This window comes from Melopsittacus undulatus, chromosome 1 (genome assembly GCF_012275295.1).
Source record: "Melopsittacus undulatus isolate bMelUnd1 chromosome 1, bMelUnd1.mat.Z, whole genome shotgun sequence".
Lineage (NCBI taxonomy): Eukaryota > Metazoa > Chordata > Aves > Psittaciformes > Psittaculidae > Melopsittacus > Melopsittacus undulatus.
In genome coordinates, this window is record NC_047527.1 from 136,588,260 (window position 1) to 136,613,837 (window position 25,578).

A 25,578-nucleotide genomic window follows, 5' to 3' on the forward strand; every position below is an offset into this window, starting at 1 on the left:
GATGAGTAGGTGTAGAATGTATATATATAGTGAAAGAATTCTTTTAGGTAAATATTTGCTATTGAAACAGCCAAACTTGACTTGGGTTGCCAGAGATGTGAAGCTGTCATTCTGTAAATCTAGACATCTTCTACCACCCAGAATAATAGTTTAAAAACCTGTTCCTGGAACTGTGACGGACTGATTTTCTTAATATATGTTTTTTTTTTTCTTGCTCCGGCTAATGTATATTTAAGGATACAGACTTCTATAACTATTACTGCCTCCCAACAAGAATGCTATAATTTTATAAATTCACATCTTTCTCTCACTTTGGGACCCTGATTTCAGTTCATTTTAAACAAATAGTTGTGACAATTGTTTGCTTTTTGTAGTAAGCACAGGTAAATTACTGGAGAGAAAAAATCCATCAGTAGGACATATTAATTCTGTAATACCTTTTATCTTTCTGTATTTTCCCATTTTTAGAACTATTTCTTAGACCTGTTAACATGATTTTGAGCACTTTGTGTCAGAAAATTTCTCCATAGTTTTCAACAAAATGAAGAACTGGGACCTCAATTTGGATTGAATTTTGAGCTTGACTTGGCTTTCAGTATTTGAAGCAAAATCATTCATCTACCAAAACGGGTTCCTTGTCTTTTATAGCTTAAGGTTGTAATGAAGACAATGCATCACTTCCGTGATAATTTCTTGAATTACTATTCCAAGTGAATGGCCCACTTGGGTTGATCTCCACTTTCCACTAGTGAAAAAAAGGCAGCTTCTTTCTGTTATCTACTTTGTTCCCTCTGTGTAACATCGAACCCTTGTTCCGAGACCACCAGAGTCGGTAGTAAGATTTCATTTGGTTTCCTGTGGTCTGTGTGTGAAGCAGCTGAGCACCTGCATGGGAGGATGACCTTTCCACAGCAGGCTCTCCCACCTCCATGGTGGCAATGCTCCTGCATTGCGCAACTCTTTGAAGTTTTCCTCACCTGCCCTGCCAGGACTGGTTGATCACCCATTCCTTGGGGGACAGTGAAGTCAGTGCATAGGAAACACATATGTTTTCCTCCGTAACCTAATGCTGGGGCAAGAGGCAGCAGTGCCCCCAAAGCCATATGGATGAGGAGCAGCTGATGCTCTACTGAGGGACTGATCCACACTATGGACACCAAACCTCTCTGCAGAACAACTGGCTTGATTTTCATTTGTTAACTTCTACCCATGATAGGCCAGAGGGGGAACCAAGGCTGCGGGTGGGAATCCAGGTGCTGATTTCTTCTGCTGGCTCTCATCCCTGCGGACGAAAGGGTGGTCTTGCACTGAATGACTTTTAGTGAAGATCATAATTACTGCTGAAAAGCTCAGACATTGCCTTTATTTTTTAAAAAATAAGTTTTACTATAAGAAAAAGATCACTCTAACACTTTTGTGAAGATACTGGCATTTTGGTTTGTAAATACAGCACGCTTTCTTAAGGCTATTTGCAGACCAGCATTGCCAAGGCTCTAGAACTGAGATTGTTTAAAATTATAGAGTGCCATACACTGATGAAAAGGCAAGTCCTTTACATCAGCCTGGACTCATTTATATTGTCTTATCAAGCACAAGAGGGATTCTGTAAGAACTCTTGTAGTTTAAAAATCCGTGTTGTTAATTAAAAAGGAGGGTGTGTCAAGGCAGATGAGTTAATACAAGAAAAAAATTCAACCATGTTGCAAGTCACTGAAAAAACCCATGCATACATGGTTGCAAGATAAAGCAGCCCATCTGTGTAATTTACATAAATTATACTAGTTCCTAGCAGTCCCATACAATTGATGCAGCATCTAGAAATTAGCAGAGCATGGGGAGATCCACACCCCCACCCTGCTTGTTACAGATTTCCAGTGGCTGGGAACTGCAGATGTCGTGGTGGGGGACACCACAGGAAGAACAAAACCAGTCAACCAAGGGCTTCTTTTCCTCTTTAGTCTGGATGTGCTTTCCTGTAACAGTCCCCCTACTCTTTGAGCAGATGCACTGACCATTTCACCTGCATCTTCTGCAGCACACGGAGTGGTTTCCTATGTCTGATCTTTGCCCCTCTTTAGTTGCCTATTGCCATGTCCAAAGTCCCTTGCATCCGTCACTGTGGGGATGTGCTCTGCTGCCACACACTTGTGGTTTAGTTGCATTGTGCCTTTGCAAAACTCTCAGGAAGTTACTCCTTTGCCTTGTGTGGCTTCCAGCACATAAAACAAAGGAGTGGTTTTGCCTCTGATGGTTCTTCCAAGGTCTCAGTGATGATGATGACCAGTTTGTTGTGTTTTTTGTTTGGTTAGTTGCTTTGTTTTTTGGTTTGGGTTTTTTTTTTTTTTTAATATTCACTATACCACTATTTGTAGATGAATTTTGAAGGGAAATAGCTGTAACAGTGATGTTACGTGCCTGCTAATCTATGCTGGAGAGTATGGGAAGCATGAACCTGAGTGTGCCATTTTATATTTGTTTATTTTTATTAGCAGGAAGAGCATGAAGTTTGTGATTTTCAGTCTTATGTTGGCTTTTTCAATGTTTTTCTTCCACCGTAGTTGAGATGGATAGCCTTTCTGAACTATCCCAGCAAGGTGCCAATCATGTCAACTTCGGTCAGCAGCCGGTCCCAGGGAACACAGCCGAACAGCCTCCATCCCCTGTTCAGCTTTCTCATGGTAGTCAACCATCAGTTCGGACCCCGCTTCCAAACCTGCACCCTGGACTTGTATCTACTCCCATTAGCCCTCAGCTAGTAAATCAGCAGCTGGTAATGGCCCAGTTGCTGAACCAGCAGTATGCAGTGAACAGACTTCTAGCCCAGCAGTCCTTAAACCAACAGTACTTGAACCACCCTCCTCCTGTCAGTAGATCCATGAACAAGCCGTTGGAGCAGCAGGTCTCAACAAATACAGAGGTGTCTTCCGAAATCTACCAGTGGGTCCGTGATGAACTGAAACGAGCAGGAATCTCACAGGCAGTATTTGCACGTGTGGCTTTTAACCGAACTCAGGTCAGTTGTCTTTTTTCTCTTTTTTTTCCTCAATCTGAGAGTCCCTTCTTTCTCTCTTTGTATAGTAATTATCATCATTTAAGTCTCCTCATTTCTGCTTTGTCACTTAGCTCCTGTGAAGGTCCTTGCAGGACCAGTGCCCATGTTGGTACAGTACAGAAATCTTCAGTGACTAGTTGTGGAAATATGTGCTGTTATTATAGACACCTTGGTTCCTCTCCAGTTGTGATGGTTTATGAATAGCTGAATCTTCCCTGGAAAGGAAGTGAACAGCTCTATTTAGAGCCATTCACAAAGTCACCCAACAGGTTGCCTTTTGTGTTGCAAAGGTATACTGACCACATTCATGCACTGAACAATCTGTCTTCTTTTACAGGTATACTGCAGGTGGTCTTTTATTCTTGTTTTCATTTATTTTTATTTTAGTGAAAGTCCTAATAACATCATTTTGGACTTCTGAAAAGATTAAAAATTAAAAGCTTTATTTTTAGATCATCTACTCTACATGTATTTTTGTAGTTTGTTGCAAAAAACAGTAGTTGCTGAGATTGCTGATGTCCACGTCAGAACATATACTTCAGCTCTTCAATGCAGAAAAAGCTAGCTAGCCCTAGCAAAGCTGATAAGTAACACTAAAATGTGTTATTTTTTACACCTGTTTTAGAAGCTAACCCTGTTATAATTTATTCTGCTCTATGAATTTAACTTAATGCCATGTTGCATGGAATTTAATCAAGCGGAAATTATGGAAGAAATGTCAGTATATCCAATACAAATAATAAGATCTCAAAATTTATAAGTCTGTTATAACAGAAAATAAAATACAATATTTTCTGTACAGAAAATATTTTTAAAAAAAGATGTGGGTAAATTTGCTTTGAATTCCACATTTTTAAACCTAAGGAACAAGTATTTGTCCATTATAGAATACAGTAAAAAAAAATCATAATCTGGGCTTCTCTTGAAATGTTGATGTGTCTTCCTGCATAGCTTAGATAATAAAAATTCCATTTCAAATGCACTGGTACCAGGTTTGAATCAGTATGTCGTTTGTAAGTGTTTTGAATTATTATTGCCTTAAAAATTTTTACATCCTCCTTTAGCTAAGAGAAAGTAGAGTCATTGTGTGAATTCTCTGTAGAGCTATGTGTGTGTATGCCTCTCCTTTTAGCAGTAGAGGAGGTTTTCAAGATCTGTGTCTCTTATACAGAATTTCATGGGATACATGAACTCATGCAAAGATTACTTGTGTAAGTTAGGTCCAGGCAATTTTAGTTATTATTTTTACAAAAATAAAATTACATAGAATTTTGTTTAAATAGAGTGTTTAATATTTTAGCTATTGACAATACAAAGTATTGAATTAGTAATAGTAGCTTCAAGTCACAGTGTTTTGCAGCTGCCATCTTACTTGGACAAAAAGTCAAGCAAATAATACAGAAAATAAATAGTTTATTAAATATTTAGTTGTTTCTCAGACTTGCCTAAAAGCATCTTGTTTTCCCTCAACTTTCTTCCCCCTCCAAAGTACAATTTGTTCTTTCTTTGTCAGCTAGCTTTTCATACAGCTTTTAATCTATCATTTGTGCATGAGCGCAGTATTTGTTACCTGAATAAAAGGGTGATTGGTTCTGACTGGACATTGAATTTATATGGCACTGTATGAGCAGATGCTCTTGAGTTGTGATGAATGCAAATGTAGGACCAGATTTCTAATGCAAATACTGATTCCTGATTACTTTTTAAAATTTATTTATTTTATTTCTTTTCACTATTAAATATTGTTGAAGCCTTTCACAGAATAACAGGCTGGTTAGCCAGCTTGGTAAAATGTGTTCAAAGTGACCCAAAACTGTGAGGAAGTCCCAAAATGAGTGTTGAAGACAAAGCCCGTGAGGAGATATGGAATAGATATGTAACATATTTGGCCAATTTTCAATCAAATCTACTCAACAAAATACAGAGTAGTATCTCTATGTCCTACAAATTGTGTTAAATAATCAAATTAATATTTGCAGATAGCTATGTAAGTTTATATTATGTATTGTGGCAAATGTAGGGAACAGGAAAAATACTAAGAGCCTAAAAAATATTAGCCTCATTGTTGCCAAGAAATATCTCAGTATACTTTTCATATGAAGTAAAGCCCCACTGAAATCCAGAGTAGTTTGTTGCAGGCACGCTTCACCTTTGCAAAACTGAAAATTGTTCATTTTACCAACAGGAACAGCTAATGTCCAAGCATAAAAACAAATAGAGATACCTGTGATTCTTACCTGAAAATATGTACATTTGTTCTGCTTGCTGTACTCATGAATTCACTAGAGCTTATTCAAGGATACATCACATTTAACTAAAATTAGGGAAGCACTTTGATAACTGATGCTATTTAGACATTATTTTCTAATATTGATGTAATATCCTTTGTCTTTTTTCTTTTTTCTTTTTCCTTTTTGGCTAGAGCAGGTGAAAGTGCTTGTTTAAGTTCATCTACTGTTTTCTGAGATAAAAAGCTAACTCAGGCTTACCACTGACATTTTTGAAACTATCATAAGCATATTTGAGCTGCATCCAGGGACCATATTGTGCCATCAGTTTCTAAAGGTAGAAGATCTCACTGAAATTGGTTAGGAGTTCTGCACAAAAAACCCCGGATGTTGAGATATGGTCTCAGACGAGGGGGGAGATCTGCTTTCAGTGTAAAAGTTAAGGAAGGAAGTGAGTGATAGAGTAGTTTAGCTTAACGTAAAAATGGACTTTGGTGGAATCGACTGACCATGTTGACACCTCTTGTTTTAAGACTTGTGCTCTACACTATGAATACAGAATTTGGTGGTGGTTTTAGATGGGAAGGGTGAGTTCTACAAGTTTAGTGTGGAAGTTCAACACTTGGCCGTGATTTTCAAGAATTTTTGGTTTGGGAGCAAAAATTGACTAGAAATATTTGTACCTCTTTCCAGCTCAAATGAAAGAATTTGGTAAAATTACTTCTGAAAAATAGGATGTCTTTTTTGGGGATTTATTTTTTCAGGGGGGTTGTTTTTTGTTTTGTGGCTTGTTTTTTTTCTTTAATTATCATCTACTTATAAGGCAGTAAAAACCCTCAAACACACCTTGTAAAATTGAAAGGGTGTCCTTAATATCTTCTTGGATAACATCCTTCCTTCCCTTAATTTCAGAATTGTAGTTTCAAAACTGTGTAGTTCTCAGGGAGTGCCTTACAAAGTGTAATCAAAGAAGTCCAGATAGCTATGACTTGAATGAAAACTAACATCTACACAGGCACAATAGAACTGTTGTAGAAGCAGAAGCAGATTTGGATGATGGAGCACCTCTCCCCATAAGAAATTTTACAGTGGTCCTAAGAAGGCTTCAGAGTGCAGACAGGTCTGAAGTTTTGTCCTTCAGCAGTTATGATTCCAGCTTGCTGGCTTCAAAGAAACTGATTGAATCCTCTTATCCCTCTTTGTAGTGCACCATGGAAAAGTTTGTTGAGTCAGGATTTGTGCTGACAGATCTGAGTTTCATCTTAAGTGTGGCTACCAGTTGTGGCTCACCAAATATGTTTATTGGTCTCTGTTAGCTAGGGTAATTTTGGTAAATTGATCCTATTGTGTTTCAGTTGCTGTTTGACTAAACATGCAATATTTTTTCCAGCTGATGTCAGCGCAGACACCTCTGCTCTTTTGAAAGAGTGTTTTCCTGCACTTTGCTGGCCAGAAAATGGCATTTGTAATCCACTCACTGGGTCAGGTGGCACCAAGTAGCCACAGGGGTGATGGTGCTGATACATCAAGGCAGCCCCCCAACACACGGTGCCCCACACCAGCCTCTGCCACAGCCTCCCATCAGCAGAGAGGCTCAGCCTGCCCCTGCAGATTTGTAGTCAAACTGGAAGGTTCTCTACTCTGTTCTTTTTGTGAGAGCTGGAGTGGAGAATAGGCTGAACCACCTTTGGAGCCCTAAACAAATAAACAAACTTCTTTACAATTCTGCTGTGTGTTTGTAAATGTGAACATGAGTCAGGAAATTGAAAGCTTGGGCTCCCACAAGCAAGGCTGATGTTTGACTTGGAGGTGTAGCTTATCCTTGGTGCATGGCAGGCTGACATGTATGTACTGTACAAGCAAGGAATTGTGTTAGTCATGGTTGTGGTTGGAACTGTAACTCGGGGCTGCCCATGTCTGTGTACACTTTCAACCATAACACTTGCTGCATGAACCCCAGGCACTGCTGTACAGAGGTGACCTCTCTGCTCCATGTTTGCGAAAGGAGAGGGAGTGCTTTTTGCTGCTTGTGCCACACCTGACTATTGTAAATTTCCTTCTTCCGGCCAGTGACAGTTTTTAATCTCAAGGGTTTTGGGTACTTCTCTCTTTCTGCCATATACCTTTTCTCTCACCCTCTTTTCTGCTTCACCCCCATGCTTGTTTAAAATATTGGCTGCTGGGATATGATGTCTTTTCTCGGATGTGAAAACTTCTGTGTATTTAGGACTGTGCTAATACTAATTCTGGGCAATTGCTATTTCGAGGGAGAACGCTTGGATGCAATAAATGGCTCCGTGTAATTTTAAAACAAAATCCAAGTTTACCCAAACCACCTTCTCAGGCACTTTTTTTTTTCCCTTCCACTTTGTCTTTGGCACACTTTATTTTCCAGTAAAATGAAAAATGAAGATGGATTATTCAAAATTGATAACAGTAATGGACCATCATGTAATGTTTTATTGAATTTGAGTTCTGTAAATTATGTGGTAGAGAGAAATTTGCCTGCTTAAGTATAACAGAAATTGCCACTGTATTCATATAATTCTTCGTAGTGTAATTTAAGAAAAAGCACACTATCCATATCACTATTGAATAAAAGGTAAAAAGGTGCTATTACACTATCATGACAGCTCTCCTCTTGCTACTAAGCAACATAGATAAATGTGTCTGCTTATAACTTACTTGGCAGGGATCCAGGCTGGTGGGTGGAGCTTGTGAATAATCTTCCACCTGGACATGGGATGGGAGCACCCTGCAAAGGAGAGGAATAACATTCAGGGATGTTCTGCATGTTTTGGGCAAATGTCTTCTGGGAGCTTTGAAGTTCTATCAGGCTGATAAAATCTATTTGAATCACTGATTACATTCAGAGAGGGGAGAAAACAGGGGCCAGACAGGCAGTGTTTTTGTACATACTGGCAGACACTTTCATTTATCTCAATTTTTAAAGAATTCATAATTAGCTTTTGAAAGCCCTGATAATTTTTATTGAACATTTTTGTGCAATTAGTTATGAATTGTACTTGTGGTGACACGTAAACTTTCTTTTTTTTTTTTTTCAATGGGATCTGATAATCTTTTAAGAAAATGAATTTCCAGTGAGGAAATAATATATTGGAGGAACAGTGAGGACCCTGAGCTTAGCAGTGTGGATAATCTCTCTGCAAAACAGCATTTAGCTTTTATTCAACCTGAGGTGCAATATCAGGAGATCACACCAAGAGTTGTAGTTTGGCAAACCAGTTCAAGCCTGGTAAAATGAACAGTAAATCTCTGCATGTCGACATGGGACAGGATGTGAGAGACGATGTTTTCTCTCTAGGGTTTTCCTATTTTACATCTTGTCCAACAATCTTTAGCTGAAGTTTTGTTCTCAGAAAATTGAAGCAGTAGCAAGGAAGCAATATTTGAAGCAGGCAAATTGTATTTTAAGTCTTTGCCTGTGACTGGTACTACACCTTATGTTTCATATTATTTCCTCACATATTCTGACCTTTAGGTTCAAAGCTCCTAGAAGCAAACACCTTCTCCTTGTCTTCCCCCTGCTCTCTTATCTCCCCTCCTCTCTCTGCATCTGTGTTGTTTTCTCTGCTCCCAGCTCATGGTAGTGATGGGGGAAGGAGAGGGGGATGAATGCTTAATGGCATTTCTAATCACCAAGAGGTGTCCTGCAGCAACAGTTATACTGACAAATACAGGAAAAATACAAAAACCTTTTTTCTTTGTTTACTTATTTCACTGAGGGGGAAAAAGTTATACAAGAAAAACAGCCTTTTCTACTCTTTTTTTTTAGCTGCCCACTATGTGAGAAGGACTTACACAAGCAAGTATTTTCTATTATGGGCTGAAATATTTTCAAGGATGTTTGCTGTGGCTGCCACTGGGCTGGCTGCTGTTAGTAAAGAGCCTCCTTTCCTGCTAGTCCACTTGAGTTTAGTTTCTCTTTCTTCTTTTTAGTCCTGGTTGTTTTCAACACAGTAGCAGTCAGAAATCACATGTATTTACAACTACCTGAAAGGAGGTTGTAGCAAGGTGGGTGCTAGTCTCCTCCCAAGGTACTGTTTCAATAGAAGAGGAAATGGCCTCAAGTTGCACCAGGGAAGGTTTAGATTGGCTATTAGGACAAAATTCTTCCTGGAAAGGGCTGTCAAGCGTTGGAACTCTCTGCCCAGGAAGTGGTTGAGCCGCCATCAACTTGAGGTATTTAAAAGATGTGTAAATGTGGCACTGAGAGACACACAGTCTCTCAGTGGTAGACTTAGCAGTTCTTCGTTAATGGTTGGACTTTATGATAAGATCTTTATGATAAGGTCTTTTCCAATCTAAACTATTCTGTATATGCTATGCTCCACAGCCAGCTTTGCCTCTCTTGGAGTATGTCATGTACCCCTACGACTGACAAACAGCAGTAACTGTGTATTTGAGTACTTAGAAGTAGCAAAAAAAAATGTCAGACAAGAATTTAATTTCCATATTTGCTAGTAAGTAAGTTCATTATTAGACTAATTATTAATAAAAATTTTAGATCTTATCCTCCACCCGAATGCCACTTTTGTCTGTAATTCATTTATTTGCCTTCTAAGTCTTTTTCTGGACACCAGAAAAGAAGAGGGAGGGAGAATAGTCCCCGATGGCCAAGCCTGCTCCATTGCTGAGACCCAAGACAAAATGGTTGTGTAGGAAACCTGATGTGGTCTGTACAAGCCACTGGTGGCATGCTGTTGCCTGCAGCCTGCCCATCACTGACATTGCTATACAGATGCCTTGCATGCTGCTTTTGTTCTCATTCCCCAGTGCTTGCTTTTATCTGTCCTTGCTGGACTTTGAAAGTGGTCAAAGGAGAAAAGTTGATTCAGGAAATTAGGAATAGAATTAGGAAAAGGGACCTGCATGGCAGGTGTTCAGATAAAGAGCCCAGGCAATGGGGTGGGTAGGAATTAGGGTTGTTCTGGGGAAAAGAGGAGGTGAGAGGAGGAGGAGAGTGAAAGAGGAGGGTGAAGGATGAGGGAGCATTCAACAGCGAGTTTCCTAACTTGTTAAACTCCAGTATACAACTCTCAGAACAAATATTGACTTGTAAAAGCACATGGACCTGAGTCAGTTAAGCAGTACTTTAGAAATGCTGCAAGTTTATCATCTCAGATTAGTTGTGAAATATCACTTCCTTTCAAAGAGCTGTTTAAGTTCCTAGAAATGTGAAAAGCCATCTTTTTTTAGGTTGGCTATATATTTTGTCTGGGAAGCCTGAGAACACCCCAGTGTCATGCCTCTGGACTATCTATATTTCACTTATTCTTAATGTCTTGTGATTGTCTGTCGACTGTGAAAGATTTCATGGCAAGTTAAGCCAGTAAAAAGAAGGAGACCTATTAGGCAGATTCAATTTATGTTGTATGTAAAACAGATGCTTAATAAAATTAAGGGTACAATTGAGGCTCTCTTCTCGCTACCTAAAATGCCATTAATGTATTCCTCTGTGGAGTGAATAGTGTATTTGCTGCTCTCATTCTCAGCCCAGTGGAAAGAAGAAAGACGATGGATAAGCAGTGGCTTTGGAGAGGACAGCTCACCTAGGCTAACTCTCTAGTGTTTTTTTTCTTCCCTCCTGCAGGGCTTGCTCTCAGAAATCCTCCGAAAGGAAGAGGATCCCAAGACTGCCTCGCAGTCCTTGCTGGTAAACCTTCGGGCTATGCAGAACTTCTTGCAGCTGCCAGAAGCTGAACGAGATCGAATTTACCAGGACGAAAGGGAAAGGAGCTTGAACGCAGCCTCCGCAATGGGCCCTGCGCCTCTCATAAGCACACCACCTAGCCGGCCTCCACAAGTAAACCACTCTCTCTGTCCCTGAGATTTGCTCTTTGTGTTTTTCTGCTCTCCTGCTGGGTGATACCTTCCTTACAAAGAAAGTCTTTCCTGTTGGCATGTTTTTAATGCTTATAGAATCATTATTTGCAGTCCATATCACAAATTAAATTTAAGATGTATAATGGATGATAGTAGCAGTTTATTACTAGCTGTTTTCTAGTTTTAAGATAAATTCTATCCATCACAGCCCCTACAGAGTTTTTGTTCATTTTATTTAATTATTTAAGATTCTGGCTTTTAGCTGTCTTTTTTTTTTTATCTGTAATTCTCAGGTGTTGTTTTTAATGTTAGAGGTTCAAATAGCGATGTTGAAGGATTTGGACCACTAAATTGAATGGGAATGAAAGCAGAAGTATGAGTACATCATATTGTCTTAAAAATTATCTTCCAGAAACTGAACAGGTAAAACTAAGGGGATGGAGAAAGAAGACTCCATCCCAAAATGCTGGACACACTTATACCAGGTTGAGCTACTGACAGCTGGGTAACATAACAGACTTGCTATATCCATCACTCTTGAAAGATATGGATATGTTTTTTAAAGCTTCATTTAGTACTTGTTCAAATGAAACTCCTATTGATTTCTGTAAAATGTAGTGGGGCTATTGGTTTAATTCTCTCACAGTGATAAAGTTTGGCCTAGTGGTATCCAGAAATTCAGTGGTGTAGTCCTTGTGTCTATCAAGGAAACTCTAATGGTGATTTTAGGGTACATGAACAGGTGTGAGCTGTAGAAATGCACAGGATTTCTACAAAGAAAAAACATGGTTGTGAGTGAACACTCCAAAAACCTGTCTTTTCTGAAATACTCTGCATTGATGTGGCTCAAGATTGTACCTGTGCAAGGAGAAAACAGACTGATCTGCATATGTTTGGGAATTATGGTGTATATGCAGTCTGGATTTGCTATACAGAGTAAGGCTTTGGGGTTGTAGTTTTGTGATGTTTGAGTACATAAACACTGCAGTTTTTTACTAACCAGGCTTAGGCTTGTGCTTATGACTCTCTGCAATACTTGTTCTCAATGCTATAAATTCCTCAAGATTATTTTTCTAATTTTCCTGCAGCTAATGGGTACTAAGGACCATACTAAAGTAATGAGTAACAGAATAGTAAGAAAATGAGGACAGATCACTTTGACCTGCTGCAGTGCTTTTCACAAGAAGAGAAAAAATTCTTAGCAGAAAGAACATACTGTCTAAAATTAATGGTCCAGTTTTGTTATCATCAACTAAGTTTAGTCTGTGAAATACACTATAGATAGTCTTCAAGATAAAGGATGAGAATCTATTTACATAGTAATGCTTTAGTGGGAAATAGTTAAATATAGATAACTGTGTTTAAAATAACATTGGAGTTTGTTTTAATATCTGTACCTGCTCCCCCAGCCCAGGTAATTCAGAGCAAAGGCTAACCCTCCTTCCTAACTTATCTCTTTCTGCCAAGGTAATGTCTCACTCTGTCTCAAGTGGTCTTGGGCAATTTCACAGCTAAAGAACAGAGTTAATTACAGGACCTTCCAGAAGGATGTCAAGTCAGAGGTAGTCCTTGTATTGGTTTTAATTCACACTTTAAACTGTATAAATCCCTGGCAGTCAGAAAGAAAGTGAGACTTCGGGGTTTTCTTAACTGACAAAACATACTGTAAGCCCAAATTTAGAGGTTGGAGGGGGGGGATCTGTCTGTCTCTGCTGTGCTCTTGTTCATAATTACATTTCACTTTTTTAGTAGCAGTCAGGAGTATAGTTAACCTAATTGTGACAGTTCAAAGTGGAAACAGCATACAGTTTTGATCCCTTTCAAAAGAAAAGCAGGGAAACCTTATAGACTAGTACTTGATGTCTACAGAACAAAACAGTCATCTTTCTGGTTGTTATATTGTTCTCAGTCATTCAGCAAAATGTGCTTACCTTACCTAGTGGATGGATGGAGGATGTAGAAAAACTCTGAGTTGCGATTTTGTGCTACTGTTTTACGTGTTGCCAGAATTATTCGCTTATAAACATGTGAAGTGCTTGCCACCTGCTACTGAATGTTTAGAGCTCCGAATTTGAAAATTGAAATATCTGTCAGTAATATAAGTACACTTAATGCTAGAAACAATAGTTAAATTGTTCAGGTTTTTGCACTGACAAGTATAACTACAGATCGTAGCAGAAATAAATTATAGTTAGGATACTGCAAAATTATTAATGCAAAATACTGCCCTAATATATCCCCCCCCCAAAGTCCACAGTTTATTTAATATTTGATACTAAGGAAATAAAACTACTAGCATCCTTACTATTAAATTTATTAGAAGCAGTTATTTAAAGTTCACTATACAGGAATGCAGTATAAAATTTTTCTAGCTTAGCTGTCAGCTTCTTGGATGACTATTGAAAGACAAAATAGACCGTTTATCTTGACAACACTATTTACTCAAGAGCCAACATATTTAATATTAAATCTTTAGACCAGTGTAACATTTGAGACAATTAAACTATGAAACCATGAAAAATGGGAGCTAATATGCCACACATGAAGGTTTATTTTGCAATTGCAAGTTATCAGTTTCGGAAGGATGTGAAAATAAACATCCTGAAAAGGATCTATTTTGCATTTTTGTGTTGCCAACTGGTGGCCAGACAGTAGAGCAGACTTAACCATTTAGCAGCTGGGCTTGTTCTGTGTGAATTTTGTATACTGTTGCATGCAGAAACAGAAAGTGACCTTGGAGGTCTGGTAGGATAGTAGGAACTCACCAAGTATAAACCCTGGTGCCTGAGTTAGAAGGAACTGTGTTGAATTTATCTAATTTTTACAGCATTCTTACTAGTTGCTGCTTGAGCTAATGTATCTGGATTGTTTCCAATTCTTTTTTGAAGTCCTTTAAGAAGCTCTTTGTCCCCCTCACTTCTCGCTTTCTCTCTGACTTAAGCAAAAACCCAAACTCTTACTTTTTTTTTTTTAATTGAAATCATTAGCCTCTAATGCATGAGCTTTTGGGATACGTGTGTAGCTCCCTAAGCTGGACAAGTTGTAAAGTCTGCCACTGTCTTCCATGCTGGTTGACTGAGCGCAAGGAGTCAGCATACACAAGGATTTTTTCCCTTGGACATTGTTCATCTTGCTACCTCCTGGGGCAGAAGCCTGTCTGTCAGGCTCTTGGGCTCTGAAGTTTATAAATATTAGCACCTCTATCAGGTAGGTACTGCGTCACTGAGACACTTTAACGTCTCCAACCTAGAAGAAATTAAAAAAGCCAATATTCCCCAAAGGAAATTTATGCTGACTTTTGGGGGTCATTATCACCCTCTGTAAATAGAGTTCATGTAATGTCAAGAGCAGAATATCATTTTAACAAGGTGATGTTTTAAGAAGTATCAACAAATATTGCATGGGTTATGTTTCTGGTTACTCAATTAACAAAAAATTTCATTTCTGGCCTTCCTCTGACTACAGATAAATTGCAGTTCCTTCATGCTAAGGCATTTTATGTTTGGGTCCCAGAGACAGGTTGTCACTCTTGAAAGACTGGTCTAGAGGAGGACCCTGCTTTTCTGGTGTTTGAGGACCAGTGAACCTCCACTGCAAGGAACTCTGTAAAACACAAGCTCCTGTGAATCGTAATGGTAGAGCCTGGAGTTCAGATACATGCACACACCATGCATCATCACCAGTAATATTTTTATTCGAGAATTTGGTTGATATCTATGTGCCAAGTTGCATATTAATGGAAGTAAAAATGCACAAAATAATAAATGCAACCCTCTCACCACCACCCCTCGAAAACCACCATGGAGGAGAGTTAATGGAAACCCTGACACTTAACTATAACTGCACTTCCAGGCGCCACTGTAATAATGGAGTAGTAAACCTTGTCCTGATGAAAGCTGTTCTGAAAGCAATAGCATTTATTGTACCTCCTGTGCTATTTGCAGAGCAGAACTGAAAAGTAGTTTGTTTTGCCTGGAATGAACTACTTTATGAATTTTAATGTAGGATGTAATATTAAAAGCTAAACCAGGATTAAAGAAGATTTTTGTTCCCAAGCTAAAACAGTACTTATGAGAATGCGTTATAAGAGATTTTTTTGTTTCACTTTCGATAGGGAAGAAGCGAGCTTCCGTATTTGTGAAAAACTCTTCAGATTGGTTATCCCTTCCATAAAAAACTGTCCTTTGTTTAGGAAAATTTAATTAATCCAGAACTTCTTGCTGCTGTAATCAGTCTTATTTGATGAGTAGACGTATCTGGGCAGGCCAGGAGGGGATGGATGTGTTTGGGTTGGGTTTTTTTCCCAAGTATTTTTAGAAGACTAAATTAATTGGTGACAGGAAGATGGCCAAATAATTTTCTGATCTTGGTGTGTTACATTTGTAAAATATAGTTCCCTTGTTCAGTTAGTGTTTGCAAATTCTAGTTAAAAAAAATTAGCTGATCTATGGTTTCTTTCCTAAACAGAAAATGTGGCTATAAGTGTGGGTGGTATGCTTAAGTGTGGATAAGATGAGAGATTATGTTTTGTTTTGTTTTTCTCTCCAAAATGAATACTTTTTCCACCTCCTCTCCCAAGTCCTGAAGTTGCATCATTGAGGACTTTTTTGTTTTCTGTTCAGGTTTTTTGAGGAGGAGGGTGTTTTTTCAACCCAGCTTCAAACGGCCTCTGTCTTGAATTCAATTCTAAATTCAACACAACAGCCTAGATGCTTGCTATGTATAAATTATGAAACAATTTTATGTATGGATATTCTCCAAGAGGTTAATTAGCATTATTGCATCGAATTCATCAGACCAGAGCAAACCAATGGTCCATCTAGTCCAGCCAGAGTCTATACCTGATCTTTGAAGAGAAATTACTAAGAGGCAGGGGAAGAATTTTTATACTTGGGCAATGATGTAAACTGGGGAGGGTGAGCGGATGGCTGTGAACAACAACTCTTAATAATTCCCGAACAGATCATCTTATAACTTCTAAGACTTCTATTCTCTTCAAGCTTCTGGGTCTAATATGGCTTTTTGATGCAGGTGCCCTAGCCCTGGAAGTGTTCAAGGCCAGCTTGAATGGAGCTTTGAGCAGCCCAGTATAGTGAAAGGTGTCCCTGCCCATGGCAGGTGGGAGTTGGAACTAGATGATCTTTAAAAACTCTCTTCCAGCCCAAACCATTCTATGATTCTGTATTAGTGGTTTCTGTTCTCTTCCTAATGCAATGCCAGTCAAAGGCACCAGTTTAACTTCAGTGCTAGCTACATTAGATGCTGTTGAGTTTGTTGTACCTGTATAAAAACAGATGTGATTTACCAACCAGAATGAGGATTTTATTAATTCCCCTGGGTTAAATGCATATATGTAGTAAATTGGGTATTGAAAAGTGTAGACCAAGATACACAGTTTAAATTATGTCTCCAACGTCGTGTGCAAGTCTTGGTTTTGATTACCTGGGTGTTTGCAACTCAGTTAAGTGGTCTGTGAAGTACTCCTACAACGTGAAACTTGTCTTTTGAAGCTGAGTAGCAACCAAAAAGGCAATGTGCTAACAGAAGAGACATTTTGATCAGGATCACAAGAGCAAAGTGTTTCCTTCCCAAAAGATACCATCGACTTGTGTGTGCTACCTGAATACCATCATCTTCTCATCTTTCCCTTAGGACCCTGAAAGATTAGTTACAAGTCAGAAATATTTCTTTGGGAATAAGTGAAATAACTTTGCCAAAATTTAAACCTGAGGTCGAAGAAGGTGTGTTGACAAAACCATCTCATTTTCATTTTGTAGTTTATCTTAGCCTGATTTTTACAAGCAAGCAGAGAAGGCTGTCTCCAGTTGTATATTTAACATCACCAATACTTGTCAGTTACCTTTAAAGGTTATAAAATTGCCACTGATTTTGGAATTCCCAAATGATTTCACTGCATGGAATTCAGGAGCTGCACCTGCTCTTGTGGCCACATGCTGATTTGCCCAGTGTGAGGCAAGTGTTTTCCTGCTCAGCAGCAGGAAGAAAGGAGGTTCATTTGCTGCTTCTCACACTGCCCACTGCCAGGTGCCTCGAATGTTTCTGAGCAGACGTTGGAACAGGCTTGGCCATCCTTTACTGTAGCATTAACTGAAAATACGACACTGCAGAAAAGGAAACACCTCTCTCTCCAGGTCATGTCTGCAAAGTACCAGTTATTTTCAGGTGAAAGCAAATCATGACGTAAACTTTATGCCACATTCTGGCATTTCTCTTCATTTTCCTTTTTATTTAGGACTCACGTTTTCAGATACCAGAAAGTTGCTAATGCCTTCCAGAAGGCGGCAGGTGGAGGTGTGTGTCGATGCCTTGTTCTTGCTGGGGTTCTGCCTCTTGCAGCTAATGGGAGTGTGTTAGCACAGCTCCTTTTGAAAAGCCTCATAGACAAATCAGGCTCAACAAAAGTGGCGTGCACTCCCTGTTCCTGGGCTAGTTTATTTTATCTTGAAAGCACTATGGAGGATAGTTAACACAAATTGAGTGCGACATTTCTAGGAAAAAATGGGCTGATGATTTGCCTAAGTACGTTTCTCACCTTTGACACTCATATTGTGAGACCTGTGACATACGAAAGCTCATAGAGAGTTAGATTAGAAGATAAATTATCATGTTGTCATGATTTCCCTTTGAACCTCAAGGGACTTTAAAGCACATGAAGATGCTGACTTGCACTGGATTAAACTGATAGTGAAAGTGTGGGTTTAGACACCTACTTAGACACCTACTTAGGAGTAGACTGAATCACCCTCTGGAAGTGCCAAGCTCTGTCCATTAGATTTCAAGGTAGCCTGAATGACTAACTTAGGCTAGACGTATAACTTCTGCATGGTTACACTAATACAGCTCTCAAGAGCTTCAGTATGAACCAGTAGATTTGAATTGAAATCTAAAGGTTTGATTTTGCATCAAGTCCTTGGCAGAAATCCAGTCTTTCCTTTTCTCTGGTCTGCTTTAGGATTAGTGGTCCATTAGGTCCACGAATCTTGGGCAAGAATTGCAAGAGTAGCAAAAGAAAGATGTTATCCTTAACTATTTAGAATATTGTAATCTGAGTACCTGGTGATTTTTTTTGTACCTCTCAACTGATATTGCAGAAACTGCTCTGTAGCCCTGGTGGGATGATTCTTGATGTCAAAACATCTCTTCAGTCATTTCCAGAGGCTGAAGGAAAGGATTTTCTTCTGCACATCATGTCACTACTGATGTATGTTTTGTTATTTTCCTTAATGCTGCAGATGCAGCACAGATGTGGTAGTGTCATCATTCTGTCTTGTTTTCTTGCTTTTTTTTTTAACCTGGACTGCAAGAAGAATAAATATTTGATGTATATAAGTGAAATACAACTGCAATTAAGGTTTAAAAAAGCCCTACCTTAATTTCATGAATGAATGGCTAAAATATTCATTATTCTAAATTACTGCTTTCTTAAAAACAGCATTAGGAATTCAACGGGTAAGGTAATATTTTTTTAAAGTTAAATCTAAAGCCACAACTTTTCTGCATAATCATGCATTTGAGTGTACTGGACATAAGGCATGAATCAAGACGTATCTGTCAGGGGTTTATTTCATTAGAGGTTCTTTTATGCTGCACTTACAATTTTCACTTAACTTGCATGGAGTAAAGAAATCATGTGAGGATTCACCAGTCCTTACAAGACTGTTTGACAGGTTTGCATCTAATTTGTTTTATGCTGTTGAAAGTCAAAGTGGTCAGTTAATGATAACTCATATTTCAGATGCACTCACCTGTTAACAATATGCTGGATTTTCTTGTTTCCCAGTTGCCTGAACCATGAATAACTTATAATGTTAGATCTCTGAAAAGCTGAAAGAACATCAGAGCAAGATTGAATAAAAGGAATAAAATGGAAAGGGGAGCTACTTGGGGAAGGAAAGAGAGGAAAATAACTTCTTCATAATGAAAAATATCTCATAAAATTTATTTTCTAGGTCAAAACTGCTACTATTGCCACAGAGAGGAATGGAAAGACAGAAAATAATTCCATGAACATTAATGCTTCCATTTATGATGAGATTCAGCAGGAAATGAAGAGAGCTAAGGTATCTCAAGCACTGTTTGCAAAGGTTGCGGCAACCAAAAGCCAGGTAAAGTTTGCTCCCAGGGTGCAATGGCCTCCCTGTCTGTGTGATTATTTCCCTCATCCCGGTTTTGTTCTGTTCCTGTATGAGTTATAACAAATAGCTGGGTTAGCACACCAGCCTGGTACCACAACTTGGAGCTCCTTGTGAGTCCAGAGGTAACCTCTGGTTACCCTTGGCCAGGCAGGTTGAGAAGCGTCTTTCTGAGATGCATCCCTACCTCTTCCCCACCTGCGAGATGCTTTCTCTGCATGCCCATAAGTCTTGCATGTCTCAGAAAGCACCTGGTTCATCAGTTCTTAGCTAGCGTGAACATGGCAGAAGCTGTGGGCAAGTTTTGTGTAGTGCTACCAAATTCATCTTGAGGCTTTGGTGTTTTGCAGTTACATGGCGCTGTTGAACTCTGAGGTTCTGTTTTTTTTGTGGAAATACTTGGACTGGCTGGTGAGGCTATGCATGGGATGTAGAGCAGCGGAGTCCATGTCAAAAAACAAACAAAAAAACCCAACAAATTACAGTTATACGTGTTACATCTGAGAAAAGATGAATGATCTGTATGGAATAAGATGGCTGCTTGTTTACCTGCATGTGTGCCTATATTGCATATTCAGTTTTAAGCCTTTGTTGTTTGGTTTCATGTTCTGTTTTCTTCAGGTGAAGAATTTCTGTCAAATTTAGTGGCAAGAGAGGGAAATCAGCAAGCACTTGTTGGGTGTAATTATCATAAATGACATGTCTTCTGAGATAGAGCACCAGAGTAGGCAAAAGCATTGATTTAAGTGAGAATGTGCTCAAGAAGTAAGTGAAAACATACAGAAAAATGAGAAAGACTAGAACCATGTTCATACCAACATTTGAAAGAAATGGTATAGGTACCAATGCTTGCAATGTACATTTTTCATGTTAGACTATTCCTTTGCTAAAATTGTTTCATAGCAAAATACAGCATCTTCCAGGGAAAGCTGTTAATGAAGTTTGACTAATGTTTCTTGGGCCATCAGCATTTTCGTTCTGGTTTTCTTTTCGACAGTTTTAAACTTTTGACTTCTGTGTTGTTCACATCTTGGAGTTCACTTCATCGTACAGAAAGGATGTTGTCTCCTAAGTTATATGCTGTAAGGAACATTTAAAGGGGTATTTCGGAAATGTTATATCAAAATGATTAAACTCAAGCTGTGGACTGTAAAAATTATAGCTTTATAGGCCACATGCCTGCCTACCCTTCAATCACTGTCAAAGTGATAATTTCTACAATAATATGTTTCTTTTATTGTGGGATTCTAAACACCAAGTGCTGTTTAAACATTAAACTGAATTGTTTGTTAGTGCTGTACTCAGTGTGTCATACATCAGGCCACTATAATCTCCTATGGAATGTAAAAATTCTGTCATGAATCATGGCTTGTATATCAGAAATTACTGTAATTTTGATTGGAAATTACAGGGCTCTTGAAATGTTTCTAATTATGATAGAATGTTACAGCAGCTTCCAACCTGTGTGCTCCTCAGATGTCTTTATTTGCATGTCAAGACCTGAGGATAGAGAACTGTCCATTTTCTACACCTTCCCCTTTCCAATGCAGTTCTCCACAAAACTAAGGTATGAAGCAAGTCTATTGGTCCACATAATTTTGATCTGATCTGATTTGTGTGATAGTATATTTATTTAAGTGCATAGTCTTATGCTAGGTGGGACTTTAAAACAGACATGTAATCAAAGAGAAGCACAAAAGCTTCCAGAGATGTGGTGCAGGATTTTTAGATCATTGGTATAAAATTTGGTTTCTTGTACAAACTTTATTACCAAGTATAGAAAACAAGCAACACTAAACACATAGTTCTTTTCCCTTTTATTGTCGAGAATATGCTTGTATTCTCAGAGGCTGTCTTTCTCCCCAGTTTGAGCAATGCATGTGAAGCAAGTGTCCAGGTCTGTAGTTAGCGATGCCATTTGTAGTAGAAAGCTGCTTCACAGAAGTAACCTCTTAGGTAAACTGGATGTGTTGGGCCTTCTCTAACCAGCTGCCTACTAGTCAGCCAATTAATAAACTTAAAATATGCAACCCAGCCACATATATTTAACGAGTTATCTGTATCATAAAAAAATCTGCATTGGGGCTTATCAGTGGTACAGAGAAAAATTTCTAGGGATAAAGGAGTCTCCCTTGCACAAAAAAGAGGCTTAATCAAGCATATTATTAAAACCTCACTTGAGAGATATCCATTGTTATTTTGTTGTTGGTTTGGGGTTGTTGTTGGGTTTTGGGGTTTTTTTTGTTTTGTTTTTAATTTGGAGGTATTACTGCTTTCCTGCTTAGAACTGGAAATCCTAGAGTAATCACTTCCAGTTAGTGAAAAGTCTGGAGGACGCATATTAGAGAATGATGCATTGGTTAATAGTTTTGGTTTTAATATCACTAAAATTGAACATTGCTGCTCTTATCACATTTTGAATATAAAAACTTGATTAACTCCTGAGTGTAGTCTGGAGTTGTGGTATAAAACAGCGTGTGACCTAAAACAGCTCTGCCAGTGGGCAAAGATAGTTGTTTGCTGGAGGGCCTTTTTATTGATTTTGGTTTTTAAGAAACTGATTTGGGTCAACATTAGATTGGGTGTTTAAGCAGCTGGCATCTGCAAGGTGGCTGGGCTTGCCTGAGCCAGGAGACTGCAGATAATGTTCTGCTGACAAGAGCACTTTGTACAGAAGAGTTATTAAATGATGCGCTACAGAAGTTTCTATTTAGCTAGTGCCGAGGTAAAAAACAAGCATCTTCCCTTGTGCTGTGTTAGTGTATTTGGCAAGAGTTACGTGGTTGACAGAGGACCACATGTAGACCTGATGCCCAACAAACCAGCTGGCTACGGGGGCTTGGTCTGGCAGAGGTCATAGCACAGGGCAATGGTGGGCTGGAGGGAACAAGAAGAGATTGCAGTGATGTTAGTGAGGTTGAGCTCTGACTTAGGTGAGTGATGATTTGCGTACTTACAGTTTCATGGCACTCTTTGCCATTGGCTTTCCCAAAGAAAAGGGATGTCTTTGGAACAAGACTGGGGACTCAGCTAGAATATTCCTTCAGATGTTGAATTCTTTTCCCATATAAGGATGTATGCATTCTGTATATTTTTAAAGTTTCTATGTTTTTAAGGATCAATATATTATCTGCAGCATAAATTAAAATTATTTTAAATTCAAAATATATACTTTAAAAGTTACTATGGTTCTACTGAGGAGCTAAGGAAGATATTGTCATTCAGATTGCTTGAATACATTGTATCTTTGGGGAGTTTTAGAACTATAATTGACAAAAAACTAATGTCAGTATTTAAAACCTTACGTTTTTATTGCAAGTTGACTGCCTAATAGGTCTGCATATTTTTTTCTTAGATTATGTTGAAAAGAGAGCTTTAGAAAAATGCGTGCAAAAAAAGAAGGGTTTACCAAATGCTTTGTGTCTGCTCCCAGGTTGTAGATTTTTTGTGGCAGAATGGCAAAACTAACAGCATTGTTTACTAAAACTGAATCAGCACACCTGAGTAAGTCAAAATGAAAAGAATCCACACATAGATTTGTGTGGTACACATTACTTGTACAGTTTAATCATATTGGGGGTTTATTAAATTTATAACCTGACAGCCTGATTCAAGTAATTATAAAAGCACATTCTTAATTTTGTTATTTCAAACAAAAAAAGTTGATTTGTGTAATGATCATTAAGGCATCATGGTTCAGTAACTGTGCATTGGTTACAATGTTTTCATGTGGGAGCCAGGAATTAGCGTTTTTTCTTGATGGTGACAGATGCTGAGATCCAATTTTATTCCATAAAAACAGACAAACAAACAAACAAACAAAAAACCCTCAAACCTAAAAGCCCAGAGAGATGAAGCAAGTAGAGACTTCTAGTGTTTCTGTACGTTTGCTGTGTTTTGATAAGTTACATTTATGTTAACGGCTTATCCTGAAAAGCTGGGGCCTACGCATGCTAGTATGAAGCTGGGAAGAAAGCAAAACTTTTCTGAAAATCATAGAGTCATAGAATATGTTGCTCAAGCTTTCTTAAATTTAGAAAATTACAGTTTGCAAAAACTGAAGTAATATAAACTTTGATATTCCAAGAGTCCCGTATGTTACAGTATAAGGACATTAGCCTGCATTCTTATACCTAAATGAGTTTATAGTAGAATAAATAGGTAAAGTCAGTGCTTTTTTGCAGCATCAATCCTGTTACTTGCTGAGTGTGGCTGGCTACATGAAAAAATGCCCTCCCTTCTCACTGAATAAAAATGCCTGTATGTTGAAGGTGAGACACTTACCTCTCACAAAACTGTGCTCCAGTTTTAGTTTTAGAATAAACCTAGTGGAGTACTACACATACATCCAGAAACTTCATCCTATTACGGAGAGTTCTGACCCATTACTTTGAGCTGTTGTGTTGTGTTGCCCAATTTCCTGTCCTTCTACCCGCATCTTTCACTTTGGTTAGGCAGTTAGCCCCTTGGAAATGAGTTGTTTTGCATGCAAGACATAGAGGTAAAATCATTGGTTCAGTCCATGCCAGGGACTCCATCCTAAGCCATCAGGCAAGTATTTTGTACAGTGGTATTTTATTAGAAGTATTTGACTTTTCGCCTTAGTGTGCACATGGAGTGTCCTCCTCCAAAGGCTGTGTGCAGAGGCGCACCAGGTAGGCGTTAAGCAGAGCATCTAACATTCTGTGTAGAAGGGAAGGAGTTAAATGGGAAGGGAATGCTAAATATTGGCACTAAATTGCTTTTGGCATGCAAATACCATGCTTTTCCTGACATAAATATTTTCAGAATAGGCCATTAGAGTTCAGGTATATAAAACCCTGCTTTTACTGGAAATTTTAATGTTGTAGTAAACCCAGAGATTTATAGTGAAAAATTGATGTCTGTTATCTCACTTTTTATCTTTTTAACCAGCAGTTTTATAAATGCTATATCTTTGATCTGGCTTTTTCCATCTAGAGACTAAGCTATATACTCTAATAGGAAAGTCATTTTTAAACAGCTTCCCACACTGAACAAGCACGGTATTGTGGATCTGGCACGAAGATGTAACATGCCATTACCGCAGATATAGAACAATCTATTCAACTATTTTCCAGCTGGGGGAAAAGAAACCTTTTTATCACCAAGAGTAACCCTCTGGTAACAATGTGGCTTTAAGAGGGAGATCTTGAAATTTATTTCCAAAGCTGTTTCCTCGGGGCACTGGACCTCAGGCTGCCCCAGCAGGGTCCAGCCTAGGGAGCAGAAGTGTGCTCAGTCCTTTCCCATCACCCTGTGTCTCTGTCGGGTCCTCTCCTGCCTTTGTCTCCCTCAGAGCAGCTGAGTCACTTCCTGGGTTTAAATCTTGGCTTAAAAACCTTCTTCCCCCACCCCTCCCCCCTCCCCCCCCCCCCCCCCCCCCCCCCCCCCCCCCCGCCTTGGCATACAGTGAATTCTCTGTAGAGCAGGGAGGAATACTGCACAGGGAGACGCGAGGTGGAAACAAATCCTGCTCTGATGTCTGCCTTTTTTTCACTGGTCCACCTGGAAATAAATCCCTTTTCCTCATGGGAAGGTGAGATACAGTGGTTAGAAAGCACTTGCTGCAGAAGTGCACCAAACAACAGCTTCCATTTATTCTATTTTACTATTTTGTTCTGTTTTCCTCCCTGCTCTGCTACCCTTGGGTGATTGCTCTGGCAGCTGAAGAGGTGCCGTGAGCAACAGGAATCGGGATGGGATCGGGTGTCAGCAGGGATTGGAGAGGAGGAGTGTGAACTGAGAAAGCAAGATGGGCTTCTGCGCGCGATCAAGAATTGCCCCATAAAGCGACATGTCATTCAGTGAAACTGTGAAACTTGGCAGATAGAGCTGATTTGTTTCTTCCACAGAATACCATGTTGCAGAGTCATAGTATGTTCTGTCTTACCCAGGTCAGAGGGAAGGAGGTTTTCGGGTTTCTGTTGTGGGAACAAAATGAATGCTTAAAGAGGTGCTTCTTCTGCCCCATGTCCTCATCTTTTTTTACAACATCTCAGTAGTAAAGGTTAAAACCTCAGAAAGTTTCCTCAGGATTTTCTTTTTTTAATCAGTTCTCAGAGAAAGGGTATAAAAAAATTGAGTTCAGTTAACTCACTCATCACTCAGCCTGGCTAGACCTGGAGAAGGGCCAGCACTGATTCTGGCCGTATCTCACATTATTGGCATGACCTTGGTGGAGAGGGTTGACTTCAGTGAGTCTTGGGTTCCCACTAGTAAAAAGTAAACAAAGATGCATTGAAGAGGAACCTCCTTAAAATCTCCAAGGTGATTCATA

The 25,578-nt window shown here is 39.0% G+C and overlaps 1 protein-coding gene across 4 annotated transcripts in view; it reads left to right on the top strand.

Moving 5' to 3' along the window:
• SATB1 (SATB homeobox 1) overlaps positions 1 to 25,578 on the top strand; it is a 92,344-nt gene that overhangs the window by 45,952 nt on the left and 20,814 nt on the right. For all 4 annotated transcript variants that reach the window (XM_034064013.1, XM_034064118.1, XM_034064077.1 and 1 more), the window contains exons 7-9: positions 2,559 to 3,013; positions 10,895 to 11,107; positions 19,098 to 19,253. In XM_034064013.1, coding sequence (XP_033919904.1) covers positions 2,559 to 3,013; positions 10,895 to 11,107; positions 19,098 to 19,253 — 824 coding nt within the window. The remainder of the gene's footprint in view (positions 1 to 2,558; positions 3,014 to 10,894; positions 11,108 to 19,097; positions 19,254 to 25,578) is intronic.